At 41.5% G+C, this 25560-nt stretch overlaps 1 protein-coding gene across 3 annotated transcripts in view; it reads left to right on the top strand.

Annotated features, from left to right (window-relative positions):
- Positions 1-25560, top strand: part of ralgapa1 (Ral GTPase activating protein catalytic subunit alpha 1) — a 52696-nt gene that overhangs the window by 18103 nt on the left and 9033 nt on the right. For all 3 annotated transcript variants that reach the window (XM_079459437.1, XM_079459436.1, XM_079459438.1), the window contains 21 exons: positions 980-1104; positions 1396-1609; positions 1687-1863; positions 1945-2097; positions 2178-2371; positions 2514-2612; positions 3764-3919; positions 4002-4130; positions 4217-4342; positions 5239-5297; positions 6175-6283; positions 7010-7120; positions 7196-7264; positions 7458-7589; positions 7661-7844; positions 9526-10507; positions 12955-13026; positions 13850-13973; positions 14100-14255; positions 17708-17866; positions 19027-19154. In XM_079459437.1, the coding sequence (XP_079315563.1) occupies positions 980-1104; positions 1396-1609; positions 1687-1863; positions 1945-2097; positions 2178-2371; positions 2514-2612; positions 3764-3919; positions 4002-4130; positions 4217-4342; positions 5239-5297; positions 6175-6283; positions 7010-7120; positions 7196-7264; positions 7458-7589; positions 7661-7844; positions 9526-10507; positions 12955-13026; positions 13850-13973; positions 14100-14255; positions 17708-17866; positions 19027-19154 (3658 nt within the window). The remainder of the gene's footprint in view (positions 1-979; positions 1105-1395; positions 1610-1686; positions 1864-1944; positions 2098-2177; positions 2372-2513; positions 2613-3763; positions 3920-4001; positions 4131-4216; positions 4343-5238; positions 5298-6174; positions 6284-7009; positions 7121-7195; positions 7265-7457; positions 7590-7660; positions 7845-9525; positions 10508-12954; positions 13027-13849; positions 13974-14099; positions 14256-17707; positions 17867-19026; positions 19155-25560) is intronic.

Genomic DNA, 25560 nt, shown 5'->3' with positions numbered 1-25560 from the left:
TAGACAGTTTTAGAACATTAGCTGTAGACGCTCTCCATAGATTAAGAAATGCTGTCCGGTAAACCTATCTGTGACAATGGAAAAATCGTAAACATAATTTAATAATTAACATTTCAATAAAATAAATTCAATAACATTTCAATAAAATATGACGTTTTCTGGCTCAGTTTTAGGCTCAACTGAAAGTTTTCGAGTAGTATAGAAATGTATTGCTAGTATAACCAAGTTACCATTAAGCATTTGTATATGATAAACATTCGTAAGTAGTTCAATAAAATAAGATTAACTTGCTACTAGGACTGTCAAACGATTAATAGCAACGAATCATATCGGGAATAAAAGTTTCCATTATATATTATATATGTACTGTGCATTAAAATGTTCTATTCATAAACACATACATTTATACATATTTAGGAAACATTTACATGTTTTTTAATCATTATTTATTAGTTTGTATATAACATTTTTTTGAAAATAGCTCACCTGTAGCTCAGTGATAAGAGCATTGTGTTAACAACGCAAGGTTGTGGGTTCGATCCCAGGGGATTGCAGATACCTATGTATAGGATAATGCAATGTAAGTCGCTTTGGATAAAAGCGTCTGCCAAATGCCTAAATGTAATGTAAATGTCATAAATATATGCATGTATGCGAATGTGTTTATAGATTCAAAATGAATATGCATAGTACACAGACATATATTATGTAAACAATCATTTTTATTCTGAAAACGATTACTCACGATTAATTGTTTGACAGCCCTAATTTCTACATTAACAATATTTAGGTAGGAACTCATGGAACTTTTGTCCTTTAAGGAAGTTGTATTTATTTTCACATTGTCCTCAAACTAAAAAGAGAAGAGCAGTCAGTACACATCAGTCCGTGTTGATGCTTGTGTGTGACCAGTTCTTGTCTATGATCTGTGCTGAGTTACTAAAAAGACCTATTATGCCTGTTGTTTATTTAAACATAGCCAATAAAGATGAGCTGACGCCCAAAATGAGGCCCATGTCCAACGACGCCGGCAACAGCAACCCGAACGTCAGTGATCTTATGGATGAGTTCATTCAGGAGAGGCTGAGGGCCCGAGGCAATTCTGTACGTATAATCACATGATGTCTAGAATTGTCCATTTTCTTTAGCAAATGTCATCAGATGTGATGTGAAATGTCATCAGCAGATGTGAAATCCTATCAGGCTAGTATTTTTTTGCCCACCTACACAACCTTGGTTTGATATATAAAATGTCATTCGATTTTAATTAAAGTATATGAAAACATTTATTTATTTAGAGTATCGTAAAGAAATAGAACATAGACCAGAGTTCTTTATTCAGGGAGTAAAGGAGACCAATGTTCTATCTTTTTGCCTTTAAACATCGCACAACAGAGCATGACAAGACGTGGCAGTAGCCCGGGTAGTCTGGAGATCCCCAAAGACCTTCCAGAGCTCCTGAACCGCCAAAACGCCACACGACCTGCGGACGACCCAGGTGTGCCCTCTGAGTGGACTTCACCAGCTAGTGCCAGCGGAAGTGACCTCATAAGCTCCGATAGCCAATCAGATTCCTTTAACGCTTTTCAGTATGTCAACAAGTTTGAGAGTAAGTGCATACGTTTGGAATTCAAAATCATGGCTGTGTTTGGAGAGACTGGTTGCATATTTTTTGTTTGTGTGCAGATTTCAGCTTCCCTCCTGAGACGTGCACTTTGGCCTCTTTAGATCAGGATAGTTTAGGGGGAGCAGGACAGACGGCAGAGGAACAGGAGCTGTCCAGCCTTACGACACTCCACATCGATTCGGAGACGAGCAGCCTCAGTCAGCACGGCATATCGGCTGATACAGTCACTATTACCGGTATGCCCTGCTGTCACAATATAGAGATGATGCCTAAAATGAATAATTGAATCTCTAAGTGCATGACTGTTGTTTCCTCAGGTTCAGAGAGCGCGTCTCCCATGCACTCGCTTGGAGGTTCTCGATCACAGACGCCATCCCCGGCCACGCTCACCACAGAACACGTCCAACATAAAGACCTGCAGCTGGATGAGAAAATGCATCACTCTGTCCTGCAGACACCTGATGACCTCGGTACCATATACACACGTTTCTTACTAAGGGGTTTTTAAGGTGCTTCTTGATATATTTATAATGACTCTGCACAACTACAGAAACCAGCGAATTTCCGACGGAGGATGGCAGCGTGATGTCCGGAGGTACCTTGACAGGCTGGCACGCTGATGTCGCCACAGTGATGTGGAGGAGAATGCTAGGCATTCTGGGAGATGTCAACTTAATCAAGGACCCTGAAATCCATGCACAAGTCTTTGACTACCTCTGTGAACTCTGGCAGAACTTGGCCAAGGTGAACACACACACACTTGCAAAAACAAACAGACTCCTGGAAAGTCCTTCAGAATGCTCTTAAAGGATGATTTACATTGCTGGTTGCTAATCCAATTCCAGTCGTAAGAACGTCCTTGTGTCTCTGTTTTTTCGTGTCATAGATCAGAGACAATCTCGGGATCTCCCTTGACAACCAGTCGTCTCCACCTCCACCCAATCTGATTCCACCTCTGCGCATTCTGACTCCATGGCTCTTCAAAGTGAGTTCTCGAATAAGTAATTGAACTGAAAAGCAAAAAAAGCTTTGAATCATTAAAATCACAAATTGTATATTTATTTACTTGATATCATTGCAAATTGATCAAAAAGAATGTTAGACAGATAGATAGAAAAAACAATACAAAGTCTCAGCTGTCAATCTCTGTCTTATTTAGTTTCTGCTTTTTGGCTTTCTTGCTTTTTCTCGCTTTCTTTTTGCCTTTTATATAGGGCTGTTCAACAATTAATCACGAGTAATCACAGTCTGAATAAACGTTGAGGTTTAAATAAAATATGTCTGTGTACTGTGCATATATGTATATGTGTTTATAAGTACAAAATTAATATGTATACAATGTATTTAAGAAGAGTATAAAATAAAAATGTTTATGTGTCATTTAAAGCCAGTCAAAGTAATATTCGAAATATTGTGAGGATAACATCATAGGCTGTGATCTTACCATGATGGATGACATGCATGTCTCACGTTTGCAGAAAAAGGGTTAAAAAATTCTGAGAGATTCCACCCATCAGGCCAGATATCTATTCATCCCTTTACCCTCAGGCAGACGCATTAGAACAATTAATACTAAGTCTTCCCGTTTCTTGAATAGTACATATTGTGTCCAATTCCTAAACTCATCTGGTTTTGTTGCATCTGTATGTCGCTTTCTATAATGGCGTAGAAATAATGGATGCATGTATGTATGTTAAAAATTAGCTTTTGTTGTCTTTGTAATTTAACTGTGGTTGAGCACACCTAGAAAATTCCAGATAAACTGTTTGGCAAATTTGGCAATAAATAATTATTATAATAATTATTATTTCCTAAATATACATACTGTATATATGTACACGTATGTGTTTACAAATGCAAAATACATTACACAGTAAACAAACATATATAATGTAAACCCAAATTTTTACTCTGGATGCGATTAATGGTAAATCGGCGATTCATCTTTGAACAGCCCTACTTTTGATTTGTTTTATTTCTAGTTTGTTTTGCACTTGTTCAGTCTTGTAGATCTGCTTTCGTATGCCTGTCTCACTCCACTTCCACCTGTTTTACATCTTTTGATTTAAAAAATCTGAATGTGTGCCTTTCATAAAGCTATGCTTCTCTGTGATCTTGTATTTATTCTGTCTGCAGGCCACTATGCTTGGCGAACGCTATAAACAGGGAAAACTCCACGCCTATAAGCTCATCTGTAAGATCATGAAGAGAAGACAGGACGTTTCCCCTAACTCCGACTTCCTCATGCACTTTTACAACATCATGCACTGTGGCCTGCTTCACCAAGACCAGGTGTGTGTGTGTTTGTGTGTTCCTAAAACCGCACGTGTGGAATTGGACCGTTCTGATTAAATCTATTATTTTTGTGTCACAGGACATCGTAAACACCATCATCAAGCATTGTTCTCCACGCTTCTTCTCTATTGGTCTTCCTGGAGCAACTATGCTCATCCTGGACTTCATCGTGGCAGCGAGCCGAGTGACCGCCTGCTCGTCCCTTAACGTAAGAAACCACAACAGTTTCCAAAGCGTATCTGTTATCTTTTTTTCTCTCCATTTACGTCTCTTGCTCTTTGAATCATCTCTCAGGCTCCTCGGGTGGAGGCTCAGATTTTGTTGGGGTCCCTCGTATGTATCCCAAACCTGTATAAGGAACTTCCCGCCCTGCACCCCACAACGGCTGAGATCATCATGACAAAGTTCACAGATGTGAAGGTATCACGTCCGGTATCATATTCAAAATTACCTTTAGCGTTTTTCTGTACACAGCTTGCGTTTAACCTCTGATCGCAAGTTTACCCCGTTGGCAGATCCAAGTGGCTGAATGTATGCTTGTCCCACGGTTGTTTAGAGAGCATGGAAATGCCCTGTAATTGTTCTTTCTGGCACTAATGTGCTAATGGGCCATCAGTAATGCAGGGTGCATTGACACAGCCTTCGCAGGGTTGTTGTTATTGTGCTGCCGTGTTGTTCAGAGCGGCGCTAAGGAGCTAATGCCATGCGGAGAGGTGTCCGTCACCCGCATTCAGAAATTCACATGATGGCATCTGATGACAAGGAGCTGACCGTGAATGACAAGACTGTGGTTAACGCGATCCTCTTTTGCTGCGTGTTTACGCGCCAGATGCTTCTTTTCCAGATGGTTGGATATGTCGTGTTCAGTGTTGCCAGATTGCTGGTTTTATGTCCGATTTTGCGTTTGTTGTGAGCGGTGTGGTCTGTGAATGATCATTATCTGTTTGTCTGTCCGCATTATCTCGCTCTGTGCTTCTGTCTCTGGTGGGAACATGTGCAGTTTCGGTCATGTTTCAATGCGTGAATGTGTTGCGCTTATGTCTGTGTGTGTAAGAAGGAACGAAATTGATCTCTCAGGATCTAGACAGTCCGTTGAACATGATTTTGGGGCCAATATATTGCGACCTCAAAGGAACCTTCTTTGGTGTTTTCATATATAAAAGCTTCATGCACTATGAACGCTTACAGACCTCAAAACTTTCTCCAAGTTTATTGAAAAAAAAGAAACACGTGCAAAAGCTACACATGACATTTTCACAACTTGGATCTGGTGTGTAAAACTGTAATGAATAGTGATATATGTTTTTTTTCTTCAGGAGCACATAATCAAACACATCTTGAACTCAGCCACAGAAGAGCCCTCTGCACCAGCAAGGTACTAACTAAGTGAACACTATCAAGTTGTCCTTGTTCACTCTTAACACATTGAGCTGTGCTCCTAATACAAGCACACAAGATTACATTTTCTTATCCCTTTGTTTCAATAATGTTCTCTTTTATTACTACTGTACTCTTAATGAGATGTGACATTTTTCTGATCATGTGTAATAAAGCAACAAAAAAACTGCCAATTAGAAGATATTTGATCTATGTGGACATTTTTTATTTAAATGCCATTAAAAATAACCAATCAAATTTCACCGTGTTAGGGGCTGCCCAGTGTGATGCAACAGATATAAAGCCTGACATTGAGCATATATAAATAACTAAATAATGCCTTTCAAAAAATTTTAACTAATGGATTATTCTTTATTTTTAGGTAATTTAATTACTTATGTAGACTATGTTATTATGATAAAATTACATTCTTTATATACTTTCAACAGTACTGTATAAAACTATATTAAATTAAACAATTTAGATTACTGCGTGAAAGTTTGAAGCGCAAACTTTATCAAGTTGTTGAAATTCAAATACTGTTATTTCAGTTCAGTACATGCACCTATTTTTTGTGACCAAGCAAGCATCATCCCGGACTCATCCTAGAGGTTATAATCAATGCTGGTCTATGTGTCTGGTCATATCTAGACAGATTAGGACCAGTGTATTTTAAAGTAATCCAGGACTCGAGTCCCATTAGAATCAATGCTAATCCTTTCAAGTCATTAGAAGCCCCCCTGACTGAAAAAAAGTTTGGTGTTTGTGGAGGAAATCATGGAAGGGACAGACAGATGGCGACGTAAATATGCAATATAGAAACTAAGATGTGACCCATTTTATAATGAACATTACCTGTTTTGATTGTTTTGCAGGTGTGTGGCACTCTGTAGTTTGGGGGTTTGGCTTTGTGAAGAGCTGGTTCATGGCACGCAACACCCACAGATCAAAGACGCACTTAATGTCATCTGTGTCACTCTCAAGGTAACGAAAAAATTATTGATTTTTTGTTTATGAGATTTTTGCATCTACAAAAGTTGTTTTAAAAAAATGTTATCGGTAAAGCATGACTACATAAAACTCCAAAGAGCAAGATGTTCTTCGTGATCTTTTCTAAAAAGAAATAGAAACAAGATTGTTGTGTGTTATAACCTTCACTGGCAATGTGAGTGGACAGAGCACAAAACTGAAGGCATTGCCGTTGGCCTCTGTGTTGCGTAGCCGATGCCTGGGTTCCTACACTGGCACTAGTATCTTCTCTTCATCCAGAAGAAGATTACTCCATATTCCCCGCACCCACCCCTACCAGCCTTCCTAAATCTGGACCGCCAACATGTTTGGCTTCTCCGCTCCTCACAGACAGAAGGCTAATCCACGGAAGAATGCACAGTTCAGAGACTTTGAGGAATTATTGCAATTCTGCCTGAAATGAAGCCTTGGGCCAGCACGCGTGCACAAAGTCTCGTCCAAGTGGATAAGTCGACTGGTGATGAGGTCAATTGTTTTGTAGGAGTTTCTAGGGTGTCGGGTGTGACTGTTAAGGGTTAGACATTGGGTGCGTTCCATTAAACAGCATTAGGCAAATTCTCATCCCTAGATTTGTAAGCTCAGAAAGGACCCACGTCACGATTTGCTGTTTTGTTGCACCTGTCTAAGCTTATTAATGTTTGCTGATGTGGCTGATTTGAACCGTTCGTGTTTTCCTTCCAGTTCTCGAATAAAACCGTTGCCCTGGCGGCCTCGGATATCCTGCACCTGCTTATAAACTACGTGGACGATCTGCAGAAGTTCCCACCCAACACTCCAAAGAAAATTGTGGAGGTAAATTCTCATTACAAGCGCAGTTATGAAACCTGTTGGACAACCTCAAGCTCACTTTATTTTTCTGCTTTTTAGGTCCTTATTGCAACCATTACTTACCTTCTGCCGGCCACAGAGTCATCCCCTCATGAGCTGGACAAAAGGGTACACAAATAATTTTTTGCAAAACGTCTAGGCTGCTAATGTTTTCATACGAAGAAAGTTCCAAAAAGTAGCAGGACAATATAAGTCTAAAGCGATATGTCTAATGGTTTTGAGCTAAAAACAGACTGAAATTACGTAATAGATCAAAATTTTAAAGCAACTTTAATGTTTATATATTTCTTTATTTCTCTAGCTGGTTGTTTCTCTGCTGCTGTGCTTGCTAGACTGGGTCATGGCTCTACCTCCAAAAACTCTCCTTCAGCCAGTCGACGGAGCCTCTGACAAGGAGAAAAACGACAAGTCTGTTCTGAGCTGCATTTATAAGGTACGAGACTCGCGTCTGCTGTCTTCTGCACCTGCCACACTGTATTTGTAACTCTGTTGTCCATCTCTCAGGTCCTCCATGCTTGCGTATACGGTGCTCAAAGCTTCAGTAACCCCAGTTACTTCCCCATTCACCTGTCAGACTTGAGTAGTCCAGAATATGACCCCTTCCTACCGCTGGAGAACTTGAAGGAACCAGAGCCTCTCCATTCGCCCGACTCTGAACGCTCCTCCAAACTGCAGCCCGTCACTGAAGGTGTTTATATATTTTCCTTCTCTCCAATATCACCAATATTTGTTTGGTCTTTTTATGTGTTCATGTATCACGTATTTGAGAAAACTGTTGAAAACGAATGATTAAATGTTAATGTTGTGTAGTTCCTCCTCGCTTGTATTTCATACACTGTGTTCTATTTCAAGTGTAAAGTCATTTTTGAGGTCTAAACAAATACAGAAGGTAACATTTTTCAACCAATGTTTACGAACATTACAATTTCAACGCAGTGGGCAAAGCTGTCATCTTTATCACACAGTGTCTTTTGATTAAAAACCCAGAATAACATGAAATTTAGCTTTATCATATTACTTTTTACTACCTCGTTTTCCCCACTGTAATAACCTTCTGGAATTTAAACTAGAGAAACACTTTCCAGAACAAATCGAAGTAGATGCAATGGTTGAATGAACTAACTGAACGTCTTCATCACCGAATCTGTTTGCGCCGTCATGCTGCTTTCACCGCGTGTGTCCATGTTAGAGGAGGGGTTTGAATTTGACAGCAGGGGACTGGTTTCCTGTACTGCCTGAGCTGTGTGTCTCTCCATCAAGAGAAAATAACTAATCATTACAAGCCAGAGCGAGATATGTGTCTACCACTTTCCTACCTCCATTACTCTTGAAATTACTCCCTGTGCTGGATTCTTATTGGATCGAGGTGTTCGGCGGCTTGGATGGTCCTGATATCACTTCATCAGACTAAAATACCGCCTTTGTTATCCCTCCACCCCCTGAGAGCTCAAGGCTAAGAATGTTTGGCTCATTAAGGCGGTAGGGAGTGTAGCTGAATGTGATTGGTGTCGTGTGTTGATTAGAGGGACTGGGCCACTGGCACGTTGGTGTGTTGGTATTGGGCTGCTCTCTGCATGGTTTCCTAGAGAGTTTTGTTGGAGGAGACCAAGGTCTCCGTTGGGATTGACTGATCAGCATCAAGGCATCTTCACCTCTCCCCATGTTTCCTACATCGTAACGTCTCAGGTTTTCCAGCGATCCCAGAGTTTATCACTAGACCCCTAATGATCAGTGTGTCTAAAGTATTTTTCCTTACTTATTTCTAGCACTTTTTCATCATCATTCCAGTGTCATTTTTCTTTCTCTCCTCATACCCGGGTCTAAACCATACATCAGCAGCCGATGTAGATTCTTTGCATTTTCACATTAATCGATTTCAAAATATATGTTCGTGTTTAACACAACACACACACAAACACGTTATATAATGTGTATGCATCTATAAATGCACATGCATACATGTGTGTATTACAAATATTTGTATACATAAATGTATAATGTAATTTAGATTGATAAATGTAAATATATATAACACACATTTCCTAAATATATACATGTATGTTTTTGTATTTATATATCTATATACATATACATACACAAGCCACACAGTATTATATAAACACATACATTTGTTTTGGATTCGATTAATCTATTTCGCAGCACTAGTTTAAATGTATCTATAGGAGCTATAAGAATTTGAGTTTTACAGTTCAACTGGTTGTTAAAAGCATATAAGAATATTGGCAAAAAATGTCAATGCATATCCAGGGGTGTAGATATTTGTTAAATTATTTTTTTGAATTCTGCTTACACAGATTTTGTGAGCCTGCTCATACCCCCGTCTTACATCTCTCTGTTTATGTTTGCAGTGAGGAGTCGTATTCAGCAAGGCCTAATCTCAATTGCGGCACGCACGGTCATATCCCACCTGGTCAACCACCTGGGTCACTATCCCATGAGCGGTGGTCCGGCCACTCTGACAAGCCAGGTGTGCGAGAACCAGGATAACCCATACAGCGAGAGCGCAGACCTGACGCCCGAACTCTTCGATGCACCCAATTTGCAGTTCTTTGTGCTTAATGGAACCACACTGCTGTCCTACCTTCAGATCCGGGCAGAGGGTGGTCTGCCCGGAGGTGGTATGTCGGCTGGCCTCACCACCACCAACACCTGTGTACGAGTCATTGTGAGAGACATTTCCGGAAAACACTCCTGGGACTCAGCCGTACTGTATGGCCCCCCTCAATGCATCAGTCCCAGTCAGCCTTTGCACCTTTATACATCCTCCACTCCAACAGGGGGAAGTAGAGAACATGCCAAAGATCAGGGCAGTTTAGAGAGTGGCAGTCAAGAAGAGCCAGAGAATGGAGCATTTCATGAAAATGAGGAGAACCTGGAGAGGGATGAAGAGGAAGAGTATGAGGACAGTGAGGAGATGGAACTTAAGGAAGAGGATGAAGAGGCGTCACTGGAGCTGATGGGCCCACAGGCGAAACGGCGCTGCAGAGAAGTCGTCCCAAGCTGGGATTCCCTGCAGGATAGAGAAGACGTCCTGGACGAGATGCTGCAGTTCTTGGAATACTCTAGCCCGGAGTGCCTACAGCGCACCGGCGTGCCACTCAATATACCAGCCCTGCCCCCCAACTGCGTGTCCGAGAAGCAGGAGAATGATGTCATTAATGCAGTCTTGAAGCAGTGCGCTGAAGAGTGCGACTTTACGCTGCATTGTGGGAACGGGCTGCACATGAGAGCAGTGGTGCAGCAAGAACCAAGCCCTCAGAGACCCCAGTCGGCCTTCTACTACTGCAAACTGCTCCTCAACATACTGGGCATGAACTCCTGGGAAAAGAGGTACGATGACTTTAAAGAGTAACTAACATTAGTAATGTTATGTTGCCGTGTTTGATAGTAAAGAGTCTGCCGAGTTGTAAGTCCGAAGGCAAATGAATAACAAAGTTATGGGCCGGTAAAAAAGGGAGTAAACTCCGAATCAGGCAAACGAGTTGTAACCAAGTCCGAGTCTCTAACAGCCGCGTATCTACGTCACTATTAATAGTCCCCGCCTACATTTAGCTTGGACTGCCATGAAAACTCCACTCTATTCCCCCAAACGCTGTCGCTCGTTCGTGATGCGTGATGCGTGATGCGTGTGCATCATGTCTAGAACATGTGTTCTACGTTGCGAAACGAAGTCCGTCTTATTTAAAATAAAAACTTACAATCGTTCACCCCAAATTGAATATTCTTTCATCATGCACTCCTCCTCATGTCTTAACGAATCTTCTGGAAGACACTAAAGAGGATATTTTAAAGAACGTTGATACCCAATCAACAACGCCCCCCCATTGACTTCCATTGTATGGACACAAACCACTAAGGCATTTCTCAAAATATCTTCATTTTTGTTACACAGATTAGTAGTCATACTGAACAACACTAGAGTGAATAGAAAATAACAGATTTTTATTTTTATGAACAGCTGTGGTTATCTTTAAGCTGCATTCGTAACTTTTGCCTCTCTGTCGCCATCTCTGTTTGAAACATGAAAAAAAAGATTACTTTACACATTAATCCTACCTGATGTTTTTAGATTTTTTATTGAAAATGGTGTACAGATTGCAGCTTTTAAATGACACGAAATTCTGTCTGCATTTTAGTTCATTCGTTTTTACTTCGCCACCAAAAACGTTCATCAACACTCCATTAAACCATCCGTTGTTTTCCGATTTAGAGAATGGGCACATTTTTGGTTGGGAGTTAGTTAGTATGTATCCGGCTGTTGTTAAAGTCCGATAAAGCATGTAAACATCCTGCTGGTCTGCACCTCTGTCTGATGGTGCAGATTTGCTATAATCTGCTTAAAACGGTCAACATCTTTCTGATGAGCTCATCTACAGTTCTGTCCTTTCAATGCCCACCAAACCCCCTCCCAACCATCTCCCTCACTGCATTTCTCTCTTCAATCCCAATCCATTTTGTGGCATTACGGACAATAGTTAAATACTTCCAGCTGACCAATAATTGAATAATTGGGGTTATTATTCACAGTGAATGTAATGGCATTAATTTTAATTATATACATATTCCGTGTTATGAGATTAATAAGGGAAAATCTTTTTCGTCATTCCCTCATAGAGCCGTCAGAAAAAAACCTTTTCTTTAACCGCTCCGGGAGTGTGTGTGTGTATGTGTGTGTGCACGCACGCAGCTTTTATGGAGGGATTAATTCTTGAGGGGTCTGTTATCTGCCGAGCAGCGTCGGTACTTTTCATTCTTGCCTGATACGCTGGGCGAAAATAAAAGGCTGCTACCTTTCGAATGTGGCTGCGGCCTTATTATTAGTTGGAGAGCCGGGAGAAAATGCATAGGGGCTGTTTAATGAGGAATTGTCCTGCTGTCGCTCTCCAGGCATTCATGTATCATTTATCCATGGTCAGAGACTAAGGCATTGCAATCCGCCAGGCCATTGTGTGTGTGAGCGCGCGTCTAATATCGGCCTTTTATGCCGCTCGCGTGTTCGCTTCGTGAAATGGCTCGCTTTCAATGGGCAAAATGAAGACCATTACATTGCAACAAGCTAATAAAGAGACCTCTGCTCAAAGAAAAGGGAACAAAACAAAAAGTCCTTTTAGAGAGCATCGTGTGGCTTTTCCACATCACTCGCACAGCCACTTGGAGGGTGGGAGAGAGAGAGTAACTGAAGGTTACTGAAGTATAAAAGCTTCAGACAAAAGATTTTATAATATCTGATGATTCTTATTTGTAACATCATGAGTTTGTTTTGTTTCTAGTTTATCCATCATTTTGTAAGACGTGTTCTTCTTTTGCTTTTTGTGTGTGTTTTCATCACGTTGACTGCTTTTCCAGGAGTATGTGTGAAAAACAAGAAGGTGGATAATTAAGTAGACAGGATCTTAATGAAAGAGAGATCAGACTAAAGTGCTGTAAAGCTTTCCTGAGGCTCAGTGGTTAGAGCAAGGCGCTTACAATGCGAAGGTAATGGGTTCGATCCCAGAGGATTGCACATAGTCAGAAACAAATGTGTAATACAATGCAATGCAAGTCGCTTGGATAAATGCGTAAATGTTAATGTCTGTCTGTCCGTTCGTCTTGTTTATTCGTTTATTTTTTCAACATACGTGACTTACATGGTGACATGACAAGGCCGTACTAGACAGAAGGGTTGTTTGTATCCGCTGTTGTTGGCTGCAAATCAATCAGAAGTGATATATCAAAGATCAGTCAACTCCAGAACATCCCTCTGTGTTAGCTCACATATTGAAACATTTTGTGTCCAGGAACAGTTTCCACCTGCTGAAGAAGAACGAAAAACTACTGAGAGAGCTGAAGAATCTGGATTCCAGACAGTGGTATGTTTTTATCCTATTTGTTTTTTCAGATAATAAGTGCATCAGAATTTCCTACTTCTGAAGTTGTAATTACAAGTTTATCACATTCAGGTGGCTAAGAATTAGCATCCTTTCTGTTTGAACCTTATGTCATCTGGATACTTTCACCACCGTATCTAGAAGGATTTTCAGTCAAATACTTGGGGCCAGATTTATTAAATGACATTTCAAAAAGCGAAGATGGGATTGGAAATTTCTGCCGGTGATTTACCTACAAAGCGCACATATAAACACAGGTGTAATACCTCATTCCCATGATGACCAATGCAATCTACCAAAAGAGTGCAAACCTTTGTAACCTTAGTTCATTTAAATACTCTTTTCTTATAAAGTTTGGGTCTGAAGAGGAAACCCCTACAAATGCATATGCAATAACGTCAGTCGCAAAAACAGCTGTATCTACTTCTTTTCAGCTCTAATTTTCACTGCGTGTTTTTAGTAAACGCAGAAAGCATTTTTTTACGCCAAGGGAGGCGATTGCACTGGCTCAAGCTGTTAGTAAATCTGGCTTTGGTTTTAAAAATATACAAAAAGTTGTTACGCATTTACTTAAATACAAGACTTTAACAACAAGGCGATGTAGTGGTTTCCCTACGCCGTGTTTAAAGTTCATGGCCCGCACTCAGTGTCGAAATAAGTAAATGTAAGTTTAGGCTGTCCTCGTGCAATGTCTGACTAGTAAGCTCCTATTTACGATAATTCTAATAGCCTATCAAAACAATACAAGTCAACTGTGGTTAAAGCATCTTTAACTCTTAAATGTATGTTGTTTTTGGTTGTCCAGTCGTGAAACGCACAAGATTGCAGTGTTTTACGTGGCAGAGGGGCAAGAAGACAAGCACTCCATATTGTCTAACACAGCTGGAAGTCAGGCGTATGAAGACTTTGTGTCAGGCCTGGGCTGGGAGGTAAGAGATTATCTTCAAATTTATGCATTGGCCATCAAAGCTGAATGCCTGCTGTGCTGTCATTTTAATCTCAGTAACCGCTGTGGGTCTGTAACCTGCTCACAAACGTTTTTTTCTTATTTTTAGGTCAACCTTACTAGTCACTGTGGATTCATGGGTGGCCTTCAGCGTAACAAAAGTACGGGTTTGACCATGCCATACTTTGCCACCTCTACGGTAGAGGTGATGTTCCATGTGTCCACGCGCATGCCTCCAGATTCAGACGACTCGCTCACTAAAAAGGTGAGATTTCATTTTATATGATGCTTTTATAAGGTTACTAATATAATAATGAGTATTTTTCATCCTCTCCCTGACTCTAAAAGGTAAGCACATTGATGTCAACCCGCAAAAAGTATACCCAAACGCTGTTGATCCACTAAAGAGTTAAACTTTCCCTCCGGAAGAGCGTTTAGATTGTAGACAGTGTTGGTCTCCTCACATTTCTCTTTTGTCTCGAGCTGTCCTGTAGCGTTCCTCCTGTTCTTTAGGTGAAGTGAGGTACAGAACCTCACTGACCCGACCATTCACACCTCATCATTAAATGTAACCCGGGCTAATCTCCGGGGTGGGACACTTATACCTGCCGAGAGCTGCACTTTTGTGTTTCTGGGTTCCCCATGGAGAGTAAAGGTCCTTTTCTGCTATCAGAGCAGAGAAAAAGAGAAAGTAATGACTCCTATCAGCAGTACTTTATTCTGCCTCTCCCGCTGGCTTTTATCTCCATCTCTCTTTTATTTAAAAGGGACGTCGCTCCTTTTTCTATCTCATTTTTCGTCCCTCCAGTCATAGTGACCTCACAGAGAAGCATCGGCTCTGTTGCAAAACCTAGTCTATGTAGCTGTCTGTGTGGGTGCAAAGAATTGGAAATATTGCTGTGTTATAAAATGTCTTATTTTAATAAAATTTTAAGGCAGCACTGCATGTGTCTTCCATGCATAAATCAATCCCATAATGCATTGCGACAAGCATTTAATCTTTTACAAATTATAATGTAAATTAGAATATTGTGCCATATGTAACCAGTTGCGAGCCAAGTGTGCCTGCAGACGAAATAAGTGTTCAAAACCACTGTTCTTTAGTTTTTCTCTGTCTGCATGGGTATTTTTTTTCTTCTCACATGGGCAGAACAAATCTAATAATGTGCAGCATTAGCTCTAATGAGCTTGGCTGGAAGGCTGTGACACAGGGCCGTTTGCGGAGCGGCCGACCCATGCCGAGTGACCAATCGCTTGTCATTAGAGCTGTCCCCTCACATCCTCACTCATACGTCTTCTGGGGCAGAGAGGATGCGATAAGGTGCTAATGCGCTCCAAAGACTTATTAATGACGCTGATAGAAATGTGATATTGCGGTGAGTGACACTGGGGAGGGTGTGGGTACAGTGGACCCTCCAAGAAGGGCCATTTATTGGGGTGATATAGGGGGGCCTAATTAGATCACCACCTTCAGAGATGGTCTCGCCTACAGCTTATTGTGACTTTGGTTTTTATGAGGCCGAGCAGGTATGGGGCTTGTGGGATATTTGTGGAGGGGGGGTTGTGATTGTTTTTTGAAGAAGGATGAACAGATGTGTGATTTGTGTTTTTTGATTATCTTTGGATTGTGAGGTGTGGAATGAGATGACCATTTGACGTCAGTGATGATGAGACCAAATATGTTTATTTTATTATTTTAACACAATAAAGAACGATTTCATGTTCACAACGCAAAGCTGCTTATAAATATGTTTACATATGAGCTCCTTTTAAGTATTCAGAATCCTGTAAACAACGCTGTACACTGAAAAATGTACACAATTTTTTTTTTGTAAATTAAATCTTCTTTAAAAAAAAACTGTGTGCAAAAACTTGACACAATTTTTTTTAGTAAACTTAAATTATGCAAATGAACACAAAAAAGAAGTCAATTGTACTAGGTTTTTTTTGTTTAGACTATTCCACGTTGAATTTATATAAAAATTATGTACGGTTTACATAGCATTTTATTAATTTGTAAGGTCACTTATAAAAACTAAAAGGCTAAAAAATGGGTTTTTGAAAATGGCCCATTAAAACCCTGATGGCCTCAAAACCCATTAGATCACATTTCTCTTTGCATGTGTTTAAAATAGTATGCTGTTAGTTCCTTTTGTGGCGACTTGTAAAACATCTGATGCTTTACTAAATGCCATCTAATGCCGATCTATCGCTTTTTCTCAGAACGGGAACAGAAATTGTGCCGTAACCCTGCCAACCGAGTGTGTCATTTCTCAGAATGATGTTACATGATTTAAACAAAGATGGCCGAGATGAAAGAAAATCTCTCGGTGCAGACCACCTTATCGTCCAATAAAACTCCAATCGTTTTGTCACACAGACACACACCCTCGAACCAAATGGCAGCTGAGGACTGGATGTAATTCATGGCTGTAATTTGAGTGCTAGGTGACGTGTGGGGGCCGCTCTGGCCCGGCGCGGGGTCTTGGACTGCCGTTTCTGCCCCACAGGGGAGCTCGGGGGACGTCCACACCACACGCGCCTATATTCCGCCCTAATTAAATTGGGCCCGTCTTTGAGCTGCATCGCCTATCATGACTTCTCAGAGGCAAATTAGATTTCCAAGGGCTGCAGGAGAGGCTATCCAGAGCATGATCTTCCGATAGCTGCTCTAAACCATGTTAACTAGACACTAAAGCGTGTCAGCGCGGCCAGCGGTGCTAAACCGCATGCACAGGTCTTTTTTTCTGATTGGCTGTCTCTGCATACCTTCTGTAAGGCCATTTGTTTTTTTGTGTTTCTTTGATGTTTTCGGTATGTTATTTTAATATAATAGATCTCTGATTACCCCAGACGTAAATCTTTGATCGATGATTTACACAGTGGCTACACAAGACAAGGTTTAGGTTTCGTGTTTTAAGAGTCAATCGCCTTCTTTTGATAATTCAAGCTGTAGCTGCAAAGCAGAACAAGGTTAAAGAAACTAATTCTGTCCGTCTTGAAAAGATAGAGGTTGTCCTTGGCCGCATAAAGGTCGCAGGTTCCGCTCTGGAGAGTTGACGGGTCGTGATTGAGCGAGTCCCAGGAAGATCTGGGGAAGATAGATGAGAGGAGGGCCGCGGGACCGAGCCGGACTGTCAGTGCAAGGTTAATATTACTGTAGTGGAAAAGATGGACCTCGGCTCAGACAAACTGCTGCCGTGATTGGTTTGACATCGGTTTGAAGTTTCGCCTGTTACAGGGAACGTGATGTCGGAGAGTAAGACTTGCACTGAATTTCAATGACGCTCACAAACCGTGTGTTCTTTTACCTACTGTCACCTACAAATCGTACAGATCGTCTTATCTTGTTCGGTGTTGTAATCCTTTATTCACCTTACTGTGCGTTCAGACCGCAAGCGTCTGTGTGTCGCTAGTCTCTTGCTACGAGGTGATTCGAAGGCGTAGCTTTGGTTGCTCTAGTAACATTTCTAAACAAACCCTACAGGAACTGACGAGAGACGGATGACGTGAGCTCCGCTGCTTTACTCCTATTGGTAGTCGCTTCCGAAAATCGCTCGTATTTTGAGCAGTTCTCAACTTTGTCGCGTCGCTAGACACGGCCACTTCCTGTCACTGGCGGTCTGAACAGGGCATTATTGGTATTGCAGATTGAACATTTTGTCTGCTCTTGCTGCATGTGTATCATTTATTTATTTCCCTTAATTCTTTGTATAGTTACGGCATCTGGGCAACGATGAAGTGCACATCGTGTGGTCAGAGCACTCAAGGGACTACAGGAGGGGCATCATTCCCACTGAATTTGGAGATGTGCTGATCATCATCTACCCCATGAAGAACCACATGTACAGCATCCAAATCATCAAGAAGCCAGAGGTGAGAATGACCTCGAACAAAGCCGCCAATTGTAACTTCATAGTCTCTGTGAAAATATAAATGTCTTTTTTTTAGGTATGTCTGTTCCCTCATGACCTTCGCAATGCTAACACGCCGCTCTTCCAATTGAATGTTTTGTTTGACAGCATTAGTTATTTAATGTTAATTTAACTGTTTTAAACAAGGACCAATGAGTAAATGTTACATCATTGAATTAATAATCATAAATTCATAAGGTTTATGATGTGACAACCACCCCCCCCCCCATTGACTGTTTTGAACATTCAACTTTATAGTTGTTAAAGTATTTTTGTTAATTGATTTAGTCATTTAGCAGATGCTTTTATCCAACGTGATTTACAAAGAGTTCGGGGAGCAAAAAGCGATATGTCATTAAAGAGCAATAGTACATTGGGGCTAATTGAAATCAAATTAAACTGGAAATAAAATTTATCTTTAATAGCGATATAAGAAAATAAACATAACACAATTTCAAAACATTTGTAAGTTAAAATGTAAGACGAAAAGATTGTTTAAAATGATAATAAAACTCCAAAAAAGTTAATAAAATACCCTGAGCAATTGGTTTCATTGGTCATTAAAGAGAGGAAGTTGTCATTGTAAAGTTGTAACAGTTTTGTAAAATGGAAGCAGAGCTCTTTGTTTGTGTTTCAGGCCGTTGTTATTCTGTAAATCAGCTCAATACTCAGTACAGGAGACAGTGGAGAAGTATCTGTCTTTGGATAGCAGCTTCTTTTTCTTGCTCAGTTATGTCAGAGATAATTGGATGAATGAGATTCTCAGAATCAAATTCCGGCGTGGAGCTGCATCCGAGACGAGTCGAGTCTCCCATGCAGTCTGAGGAAATGTAGAATGATGAAAAGATAAAGAAAGACGAGGCCTGGCTTTTATGAAAGTCCATTTAGGGCCCATTTCTGTGCTATTCACTGGATCCTTTCTTTGTGATGTCAGCCTTTTACAGACAGGCCTAAATACATCGTTTATAAGAACCAGAATCCTTCATTCTGTTTAAAAAAAATAATCGAATCTAGATATTTTAAAAGCTTGTCATGCACATTAGGTCTTAATTCTGATTGAAGCGTGTTTTGTTTGCGCAGGTCATTGTGTCAATTTCATCATGTCAATCTCACTGTCCATAGGTGCCGTTCTTCGGTCCGCTGTTTGATGGAGCTATAGTGGATGGGAAGATCTTACCCACAGTTGTGCGAGCCACGGCCATCAACGCCAGCAGAGCTCTGAAATCCTTGATTCCTCTCTACCAAAATTTGTATCCTTTTTAAGCAGACATACACTTTACAAATGTTTGCGTAGACTGTATAGGCAAGTATACAAGTGCCTATTGTCATTGTTACCGCCAGCATCAAGTCATTAATCAGCAACAGTTTGCTTTATTTTCTCTCTCTCTGCCGCGCAGAGCTGGCTCATGTATGTACAGATTGACTGGCGAGCGGTCAGGTTGGGCTCCGGCTCAGAGCGGGAGCAGGTAGAGCCGCTCGATAATTATTGATGTCTTATTTCTCAGCCGTGCACATGTAGAGCGCTCTGTCCATCCAGGCAGGCAGGCGCTGGAATCATTCAGATCACCCTTCAGTGCCCTGATGTGCAGCCATTTGCTTTTAAAATGCTTCTCTTGACAATTTGACACTGTTTCTTTCTCTCTCACACCTCAGTTGTGGTGCAAAATCGTATTGTTCTGGTTTTTCTTCAGTCATTATTGCAGTAGAGAGCGGATTATGATTTAATAAAATGTATAAAATATAATTATAGTTATTTCATGACCTTAAAAAAGTAAACTCTTGGGTTTCCTGTTTACTTGAACTGTAGTTAACGCTTTTTCACTTGGCTTCTTTAGTTTTTATGTGGCTTATTAAGAGGTTTTTATGATTTTTGACCTTTTTTCATGATCAAAGGGCAGGTGAAAATGCACATGCTTGCTCTCAGAGAAAGACCAGATCCATATTTAGGAATCAGAAGAAGAGAGACTTTGTGATGGCTAGTCCAAGAAATCGCTCTGTTCCTCACAAAAATGCTGAATCTAAACCGCGTTCACTTCAGTTAGAGAGTAAATACAGCCATCGTATTCTTTTGGTGATGTTCAGTTTCTAAAAATGTACAAGTTCAAGTCCAGCCGTGAGCACCTAACCTTTAACCCCTCTTTGAAAGCTCTCTGTTCTCATCAAAAGACGGCACTTCTAGAAAACAAAGCGAAGGCAGGAAGGAGGGGCAAAATGAGTGAGAGAAAAGGGGGGAAAGCGATTCTCATCTGCCATGTCTTCCAAGCCAGAGAGATTGTTTGGCTCAGCTTGAGTCTCTCGCTCTCAGCAATCTCGCCCATCTGTGTGCCTGCGCGGAGCTCGATAGTGGACTGAGCTATTGATTGGCGTGAGCCGCACAGGTCGATGCTCCTGACAGCCTGAATTACAGTAATCTGTCATTATCGACGGATGTCTCTCCAAACCTTTTCTCTCTCTCTCTCTCTGTTTTTCTTTCAATCCGATTCCCTTTATTTTGAAACTATCCCTCCCTCTTTTCTTTCGCGCACACGTTTTTCTTTCTGTTCCGTGCGAATAATTGATGACTTTTGGGGATAGATGGCAGGCTAGCAGTGATTAGAAGATCTGTGTGTCAGCCGCGGGCTGTGAGATGCTGAGGACCCCGGCGACGTGTGGAAAGAAGTTACTCTGTCTCCTGCTTACCTGTTGATGGTGCCGCCACATGCAGTCTTTGCAGGAAGTGATGTAACCGTTAAATTTCATTCCAAATCCATTTGACCTTTTTTTTAACCTTGGAAGTAAAAAGTCAAAAACTCATACACTGCGAAAAATGAATTTCTATTTGCTTTCCAGTAGTCAACTTCAGAACCAAATTACTTAAAGTGATAGTTCACCCAAAAATGGACAATCTGTCAGAATTTACTCACCCTCTTGTCATTTCAAACCTGTATGAATTTCTTTCCTCCTCAGAACTCAAAAGAAGATATTTTGAAGAAAGTTTGTAACCGAATGGCACTGGACCCCATTCACTTCTATTGTATGGACACAAAACCAATGCAAGTGAATGAGGTCCAGCTAACAACATTTTTCTAAATATCTGCCTTTGTGTTCTGCGGAAGGAAGAAAGTCATACAGGTTTAAAATGACTAGAGGGTGAGTGAATGATGACAGAATTTTACATTTTTGGGTGAACCATCACTTTAAATAGTTTAGTCTTGAAAATTTTCTAAAAATGTTTCAAATTTATAAACCGACTTAATAAAAGAAAACTTATTTCATGCTTAAACTTAAATGAATAATCTTCCTTTTCTTACCCCATTGGCAGATATTTTTAAATATAAATTTAATTTTGATCATTCTTTTTTTTAACCTAAAATGTAATTTGCTTATCAAGAAAATGTGTCTTGACTTGAGAATTGTTGAACATTTGTCGTAGAAAGCAATGTCAAGACAAAAATATTAAGCAAGAACATTTTTTTTTTGTGGTGTATTCAAGCTTAACAAGTGTATTTTTAAGAGCTGGAATTAACATCATTGACATCATATCTGGCATATTGATATGTCACGTTTGAATTTACGTGAACATGAATAAGATATGATAGCTATGACTGAGATTGTTTTACTGTCGCATATTTGTGGAAGTGAGATCCACTAATCCCTGAACTTTCTCTGTATTTTGTCAGCTACGGCAAGAGATATAGCTTTCTTTTTTTCAGAGACAGATAACACATTAGTTTACAAGGACTCCATGTTGCCAAAGAGTTTATAGTCAAGCTAATTTCCTTCAGCATGTAGTGCATTACCTGCAGAGTCTTAGTTCACCACCTTTAGTTCAGCAAAACAGAGACAATTCGATTTTGCATAGATGAATGCGAGACATCATCATTTGAAAATGTTCATATGATAAACCGACAGCTAACGTAGCAATCGACTGACACACAAGCACATGCTGTCCCGCTGAAGTAAGTGATCTAGATTTACCAGCGTTTATTCTTTTGTACCGAGTCCACGGTTTATGTTTGTCATGCCACATCAAAATCCCTGAAAACACCTTTTGTATTAAAACGGGAACATCAGGTGTGTATCAGCTTTTGCAAACGCTCACTGTGAAAATTTTACATTGTCTTAATTTACATGTGTTTTCTTGCTCTATACACCAACATGCAGACTCTCTTGTCGCAGTCTCTCTTGCCCAACTCTAAGTTCCAGTTCCTTCTCTTGGCCCGGGGCAGCGTCCATCTGCCTCCCCGCACCCTGATCCCTCATTCTGCATGACTGTGAAATTAGGACCTGGAATGGAGAAAAAGGGCCTCTTTGGTCTTAATGTCTGTTGGATGGAAGAAAAAACAGCAGAGATAGCAGGTAGCTGGCGCAGGTCAGCGCTCTGAATGCTGGGCGAGCAGAATAACAGGGTTAAAGCACAGATAGCAAAAGAGTAATCCAAGGGCCGGGTGTGAAAAAGAGCCTGAGCTCGAGGCCTTCCAACCAGCCTCAGTCTCCGAGGGCACCATGTTGGACCTGAGTGATAAAATGTTCTGCCTGTGTGTGTGTGCGTGCTGAGCTGGGCTGCCATATGTGTTGTACTTTGTTTTAAACGGTCCAGTTCGATTAGAGCTAGCTGACCTCTCGCGCCCCCGTCGACACAGCTGGTGGCATTCTTGTATGGCATCTTGAACGTAGATCTAGTCCCCACACTCTGATAGAAACCAACATTATTTGATCTGTCTTGCGGGGGGAGATTATTGGCTTGGAGTCTGCGGGAGAGTAAAAAAAATGTAACTCTGTCGCGGCCATCTTCCATCTGTCGGTGGTCGATTGTAAGGCTGGGGATGCAGCGCTAGAGGTAGGGGGGTGCTAAGCGGCTTCCCCATTGGCCGTGCCAGTCCAGTGGTGTGTGCGTGGGAGCTCGCCAGCTCTGGCGTGACAGTGGGGGTAGGCCCGCTGGCTTCTGATTGGCAGCGATAAGTGCCGGGCTGCTGGGGTCAGCATATGGCAGGGCGTGATAGTGGAGAGAGTGGAAGAGCTTTGGGTCATAGCCTTGCTCCTTCCGACACTGGCTTTTCCAAAGGCAACCGAGCTGATGGAAGCGGCGGGCCAGCTCTGCCCCCTTTTGTCCCCGTGCTTGAACAGCCTGCGTGCACACACGCTTTTCACAAGCGCAGCCAAACGCCTAACGGGCAGCGCTACCACACACTGCCAGCTCTCACAATAGGCTCTATTGTGTCCTAGTAACGCTGCGCTTTACTTGTGTGTGTGTGTGTGTGTGTGTGTGTGTGAGGGGGATGGGGATGGAAGGTTGCGTTATTCACTAATTGTCCCATCACAGCCGAGAAAGAGGGATTATGGGGGTCTTGATGGGGTCATTCATAATTGCTTCTGCCATCTTTGTCCCAGCATCTGTATTTTAGTAATTGTTTTGGCCCCTTTTTTGAGCTTCTGGTGTTGTAAGGTGTCTGTGTTGTTCCGCCACAGTTCACCTCAGCGCTCGCCGATGCCATTAATATGTCAATCAATCACAGTGCCACACCTTCTCGCCTAATTTGACCTGTTGGCTTCGGCAGTTTCATCCTGGAGTTTCCGGTCAGTCAGACAGGCCGTGTGTGAATGAGGGTGGAGAGCGTGTTAAAAAAGATCTGTTGTTGTGTCGGCCCCCTCCGGCTCGGGATAGATTGGTAAACAACAAGCTCCCCGGGGGCATGTGGCGGTGGGGAATGTGGGCATGACTCTTACGAGACGTTTAGGATGCGCAGCGGGCTACTCTCACTGAGCTTCAGGTAAGTGTGTTGTAAAAGAGACCGAGACTGGATAACAACAAAGTACTTGTGTTTGCTTTCAACAGGAGAGAGAGAGCGACGTTGAGAACGTTGGAAAAATATGATCTTACCTTAAAATCATGCTTGGCCCCTGGGCAAGCTTATGATTCATAGAATTTCGTTCTTTAAAAAGATTTACAATATCATTAAAACCTGCTGAAACGTCTTAGAAGATCACCCTCTATCTCCACTTTCTGACCTTAAGTGTTTCTGCTAAGCTAAATGTGATTTAAAGAATGAATAGCCTTGGCATTTGAAAGCAGGGGTGAAGTATCACAGCTTTCTCTCGAGCCACAAAATCAGGTTACTGTTTCAATAAAAAGACATGCGTGGAGGCAGATGGCAAACCCACCTTCACTCATTCATGTTAATCAGAACCACCGCGTACGTGTCGTCCGGCGTGCGTGTGCCTTTCTATGATAGCATTAGCGCTGACCTGCGCCTTGTGAATGTTAAATAAACGTTGCATTTGGAACGGCAGCACGCACATCACCTTCCCCCTGGGGCGGTGAGACGGGACGCAGGGCGATAAATCGGCCCGTCCACTCTCCGGGCTGTATTTCACGAGCCTTCCAATTTCGTTTCAGCTGAGATTAATAGGAGAGGCTGTGATGCTGGAGCCCAGGCCCAGATCAGTGTCCTAGAGCCCCAGGCAACGGTGCATTAGCCTGGGCTATCTTCCTTCTCATCTGCTTGCGCCACGCGGAGTCATTGGCCATAATGACGGGGCTATGGCAGCCAGCCGCAGCAGCGTGTCTCTCTAATAAAATCACTGTTAGGGCCACGATATCAACGGGCATCAGATGGAAAAATAAACCGATTAGACTGCACTTCAGGGCACACATAGATTTCTGTAATTATACTCTGTAAAACTCCTCAAATTTGATTATTTGTGTGATGTTTTTCTCTGTCACTTCTCTCTCTCTCTCTCTGTTAAAGGGGCAGATGTTTTTGCATGGAGAGAAACTGTGGATTATATCTTGGTAAATGATAGGTGTATTTTTTGCATTTGCATTTTTTCTTTTGTTTAAATGAAGTTTTCAGTGTATGTACACTACCAGTCATAGTTTTGTAATAAGGGACATTTTTATTTTGGCACAATTTAAATGATTTAAGCATACACCTTCGGATCAAAAGATCGGGAAGAACTTTTTTGTGTTTTTTCCAATTGTTTTTGTGAAGTGACCCTTCGAACCGTTGTGTAGTTGAATTTTTGGGAAGGGATGATTCAACCCCCAAAATGTTTTTCAATTTTTTCCCCTCATATCTTTTAAAACCTTTAATATGACGCTTTCACAAACGGAGATATTTTGAGAAATGTCTCAGTGGTTGTGTTCATATAATGGAAGTCAGTGGGTCCAATGTTTTTTGGTTACCAGGGTTTTAAAAATATCTTCTTTTGTGTTTTAGAGAAGAAAAATGTCAGTTTTGGAATGACTGAAGGGGAGTAAAATGCTAAAGATTTTTTATTTTGGGTGAACTGTTCCTTTAACAGAGAGTTAGTTCGAATTGTACGTGGACTTTGAAACGCTTTAGTAAAGACACTTGTGTTCTGAATAGGACAGAGTAGGTGATTTCTCGCAGGATGTGACAGACGTGTCTCGACAAAAGCACCTGTGGTTTGGGCGAGCGGACTCCTCCATGAACGTCATGCCGGGTTATGTGATGAGGATATGAGAGTCAGTCACCAGCCGGGCAGTGGCTTTCTCTGTGGGGCTTCAGATCTTGCTCTGGGTTTCTTTTGAAAGGTGCCAATGATGTCCTATGGAGGAATTCTCAACACAGATAATAACAACCACACCATGTGGAGAAAATGAGCGAGCATGTGTGTAATTAAAACAAGCCGCGTGTGTGTGTGTGTGTGATT

This window comes from Barbatula barbatula, assembly GCF_947034865.1.
Source record: "Barbatula barbatula genome assembly, chromosome: 6".
NCBI classification, from domain to species: Eukaryota; Metazoa; Chordata; class Actinopteri; order Cypriniformes; family Nemacheilidae; genus Barbatula; species Barbatula barbatula.
This window is presented reverse-complemented; position numbering and strand designations above follow the sequence as displayed.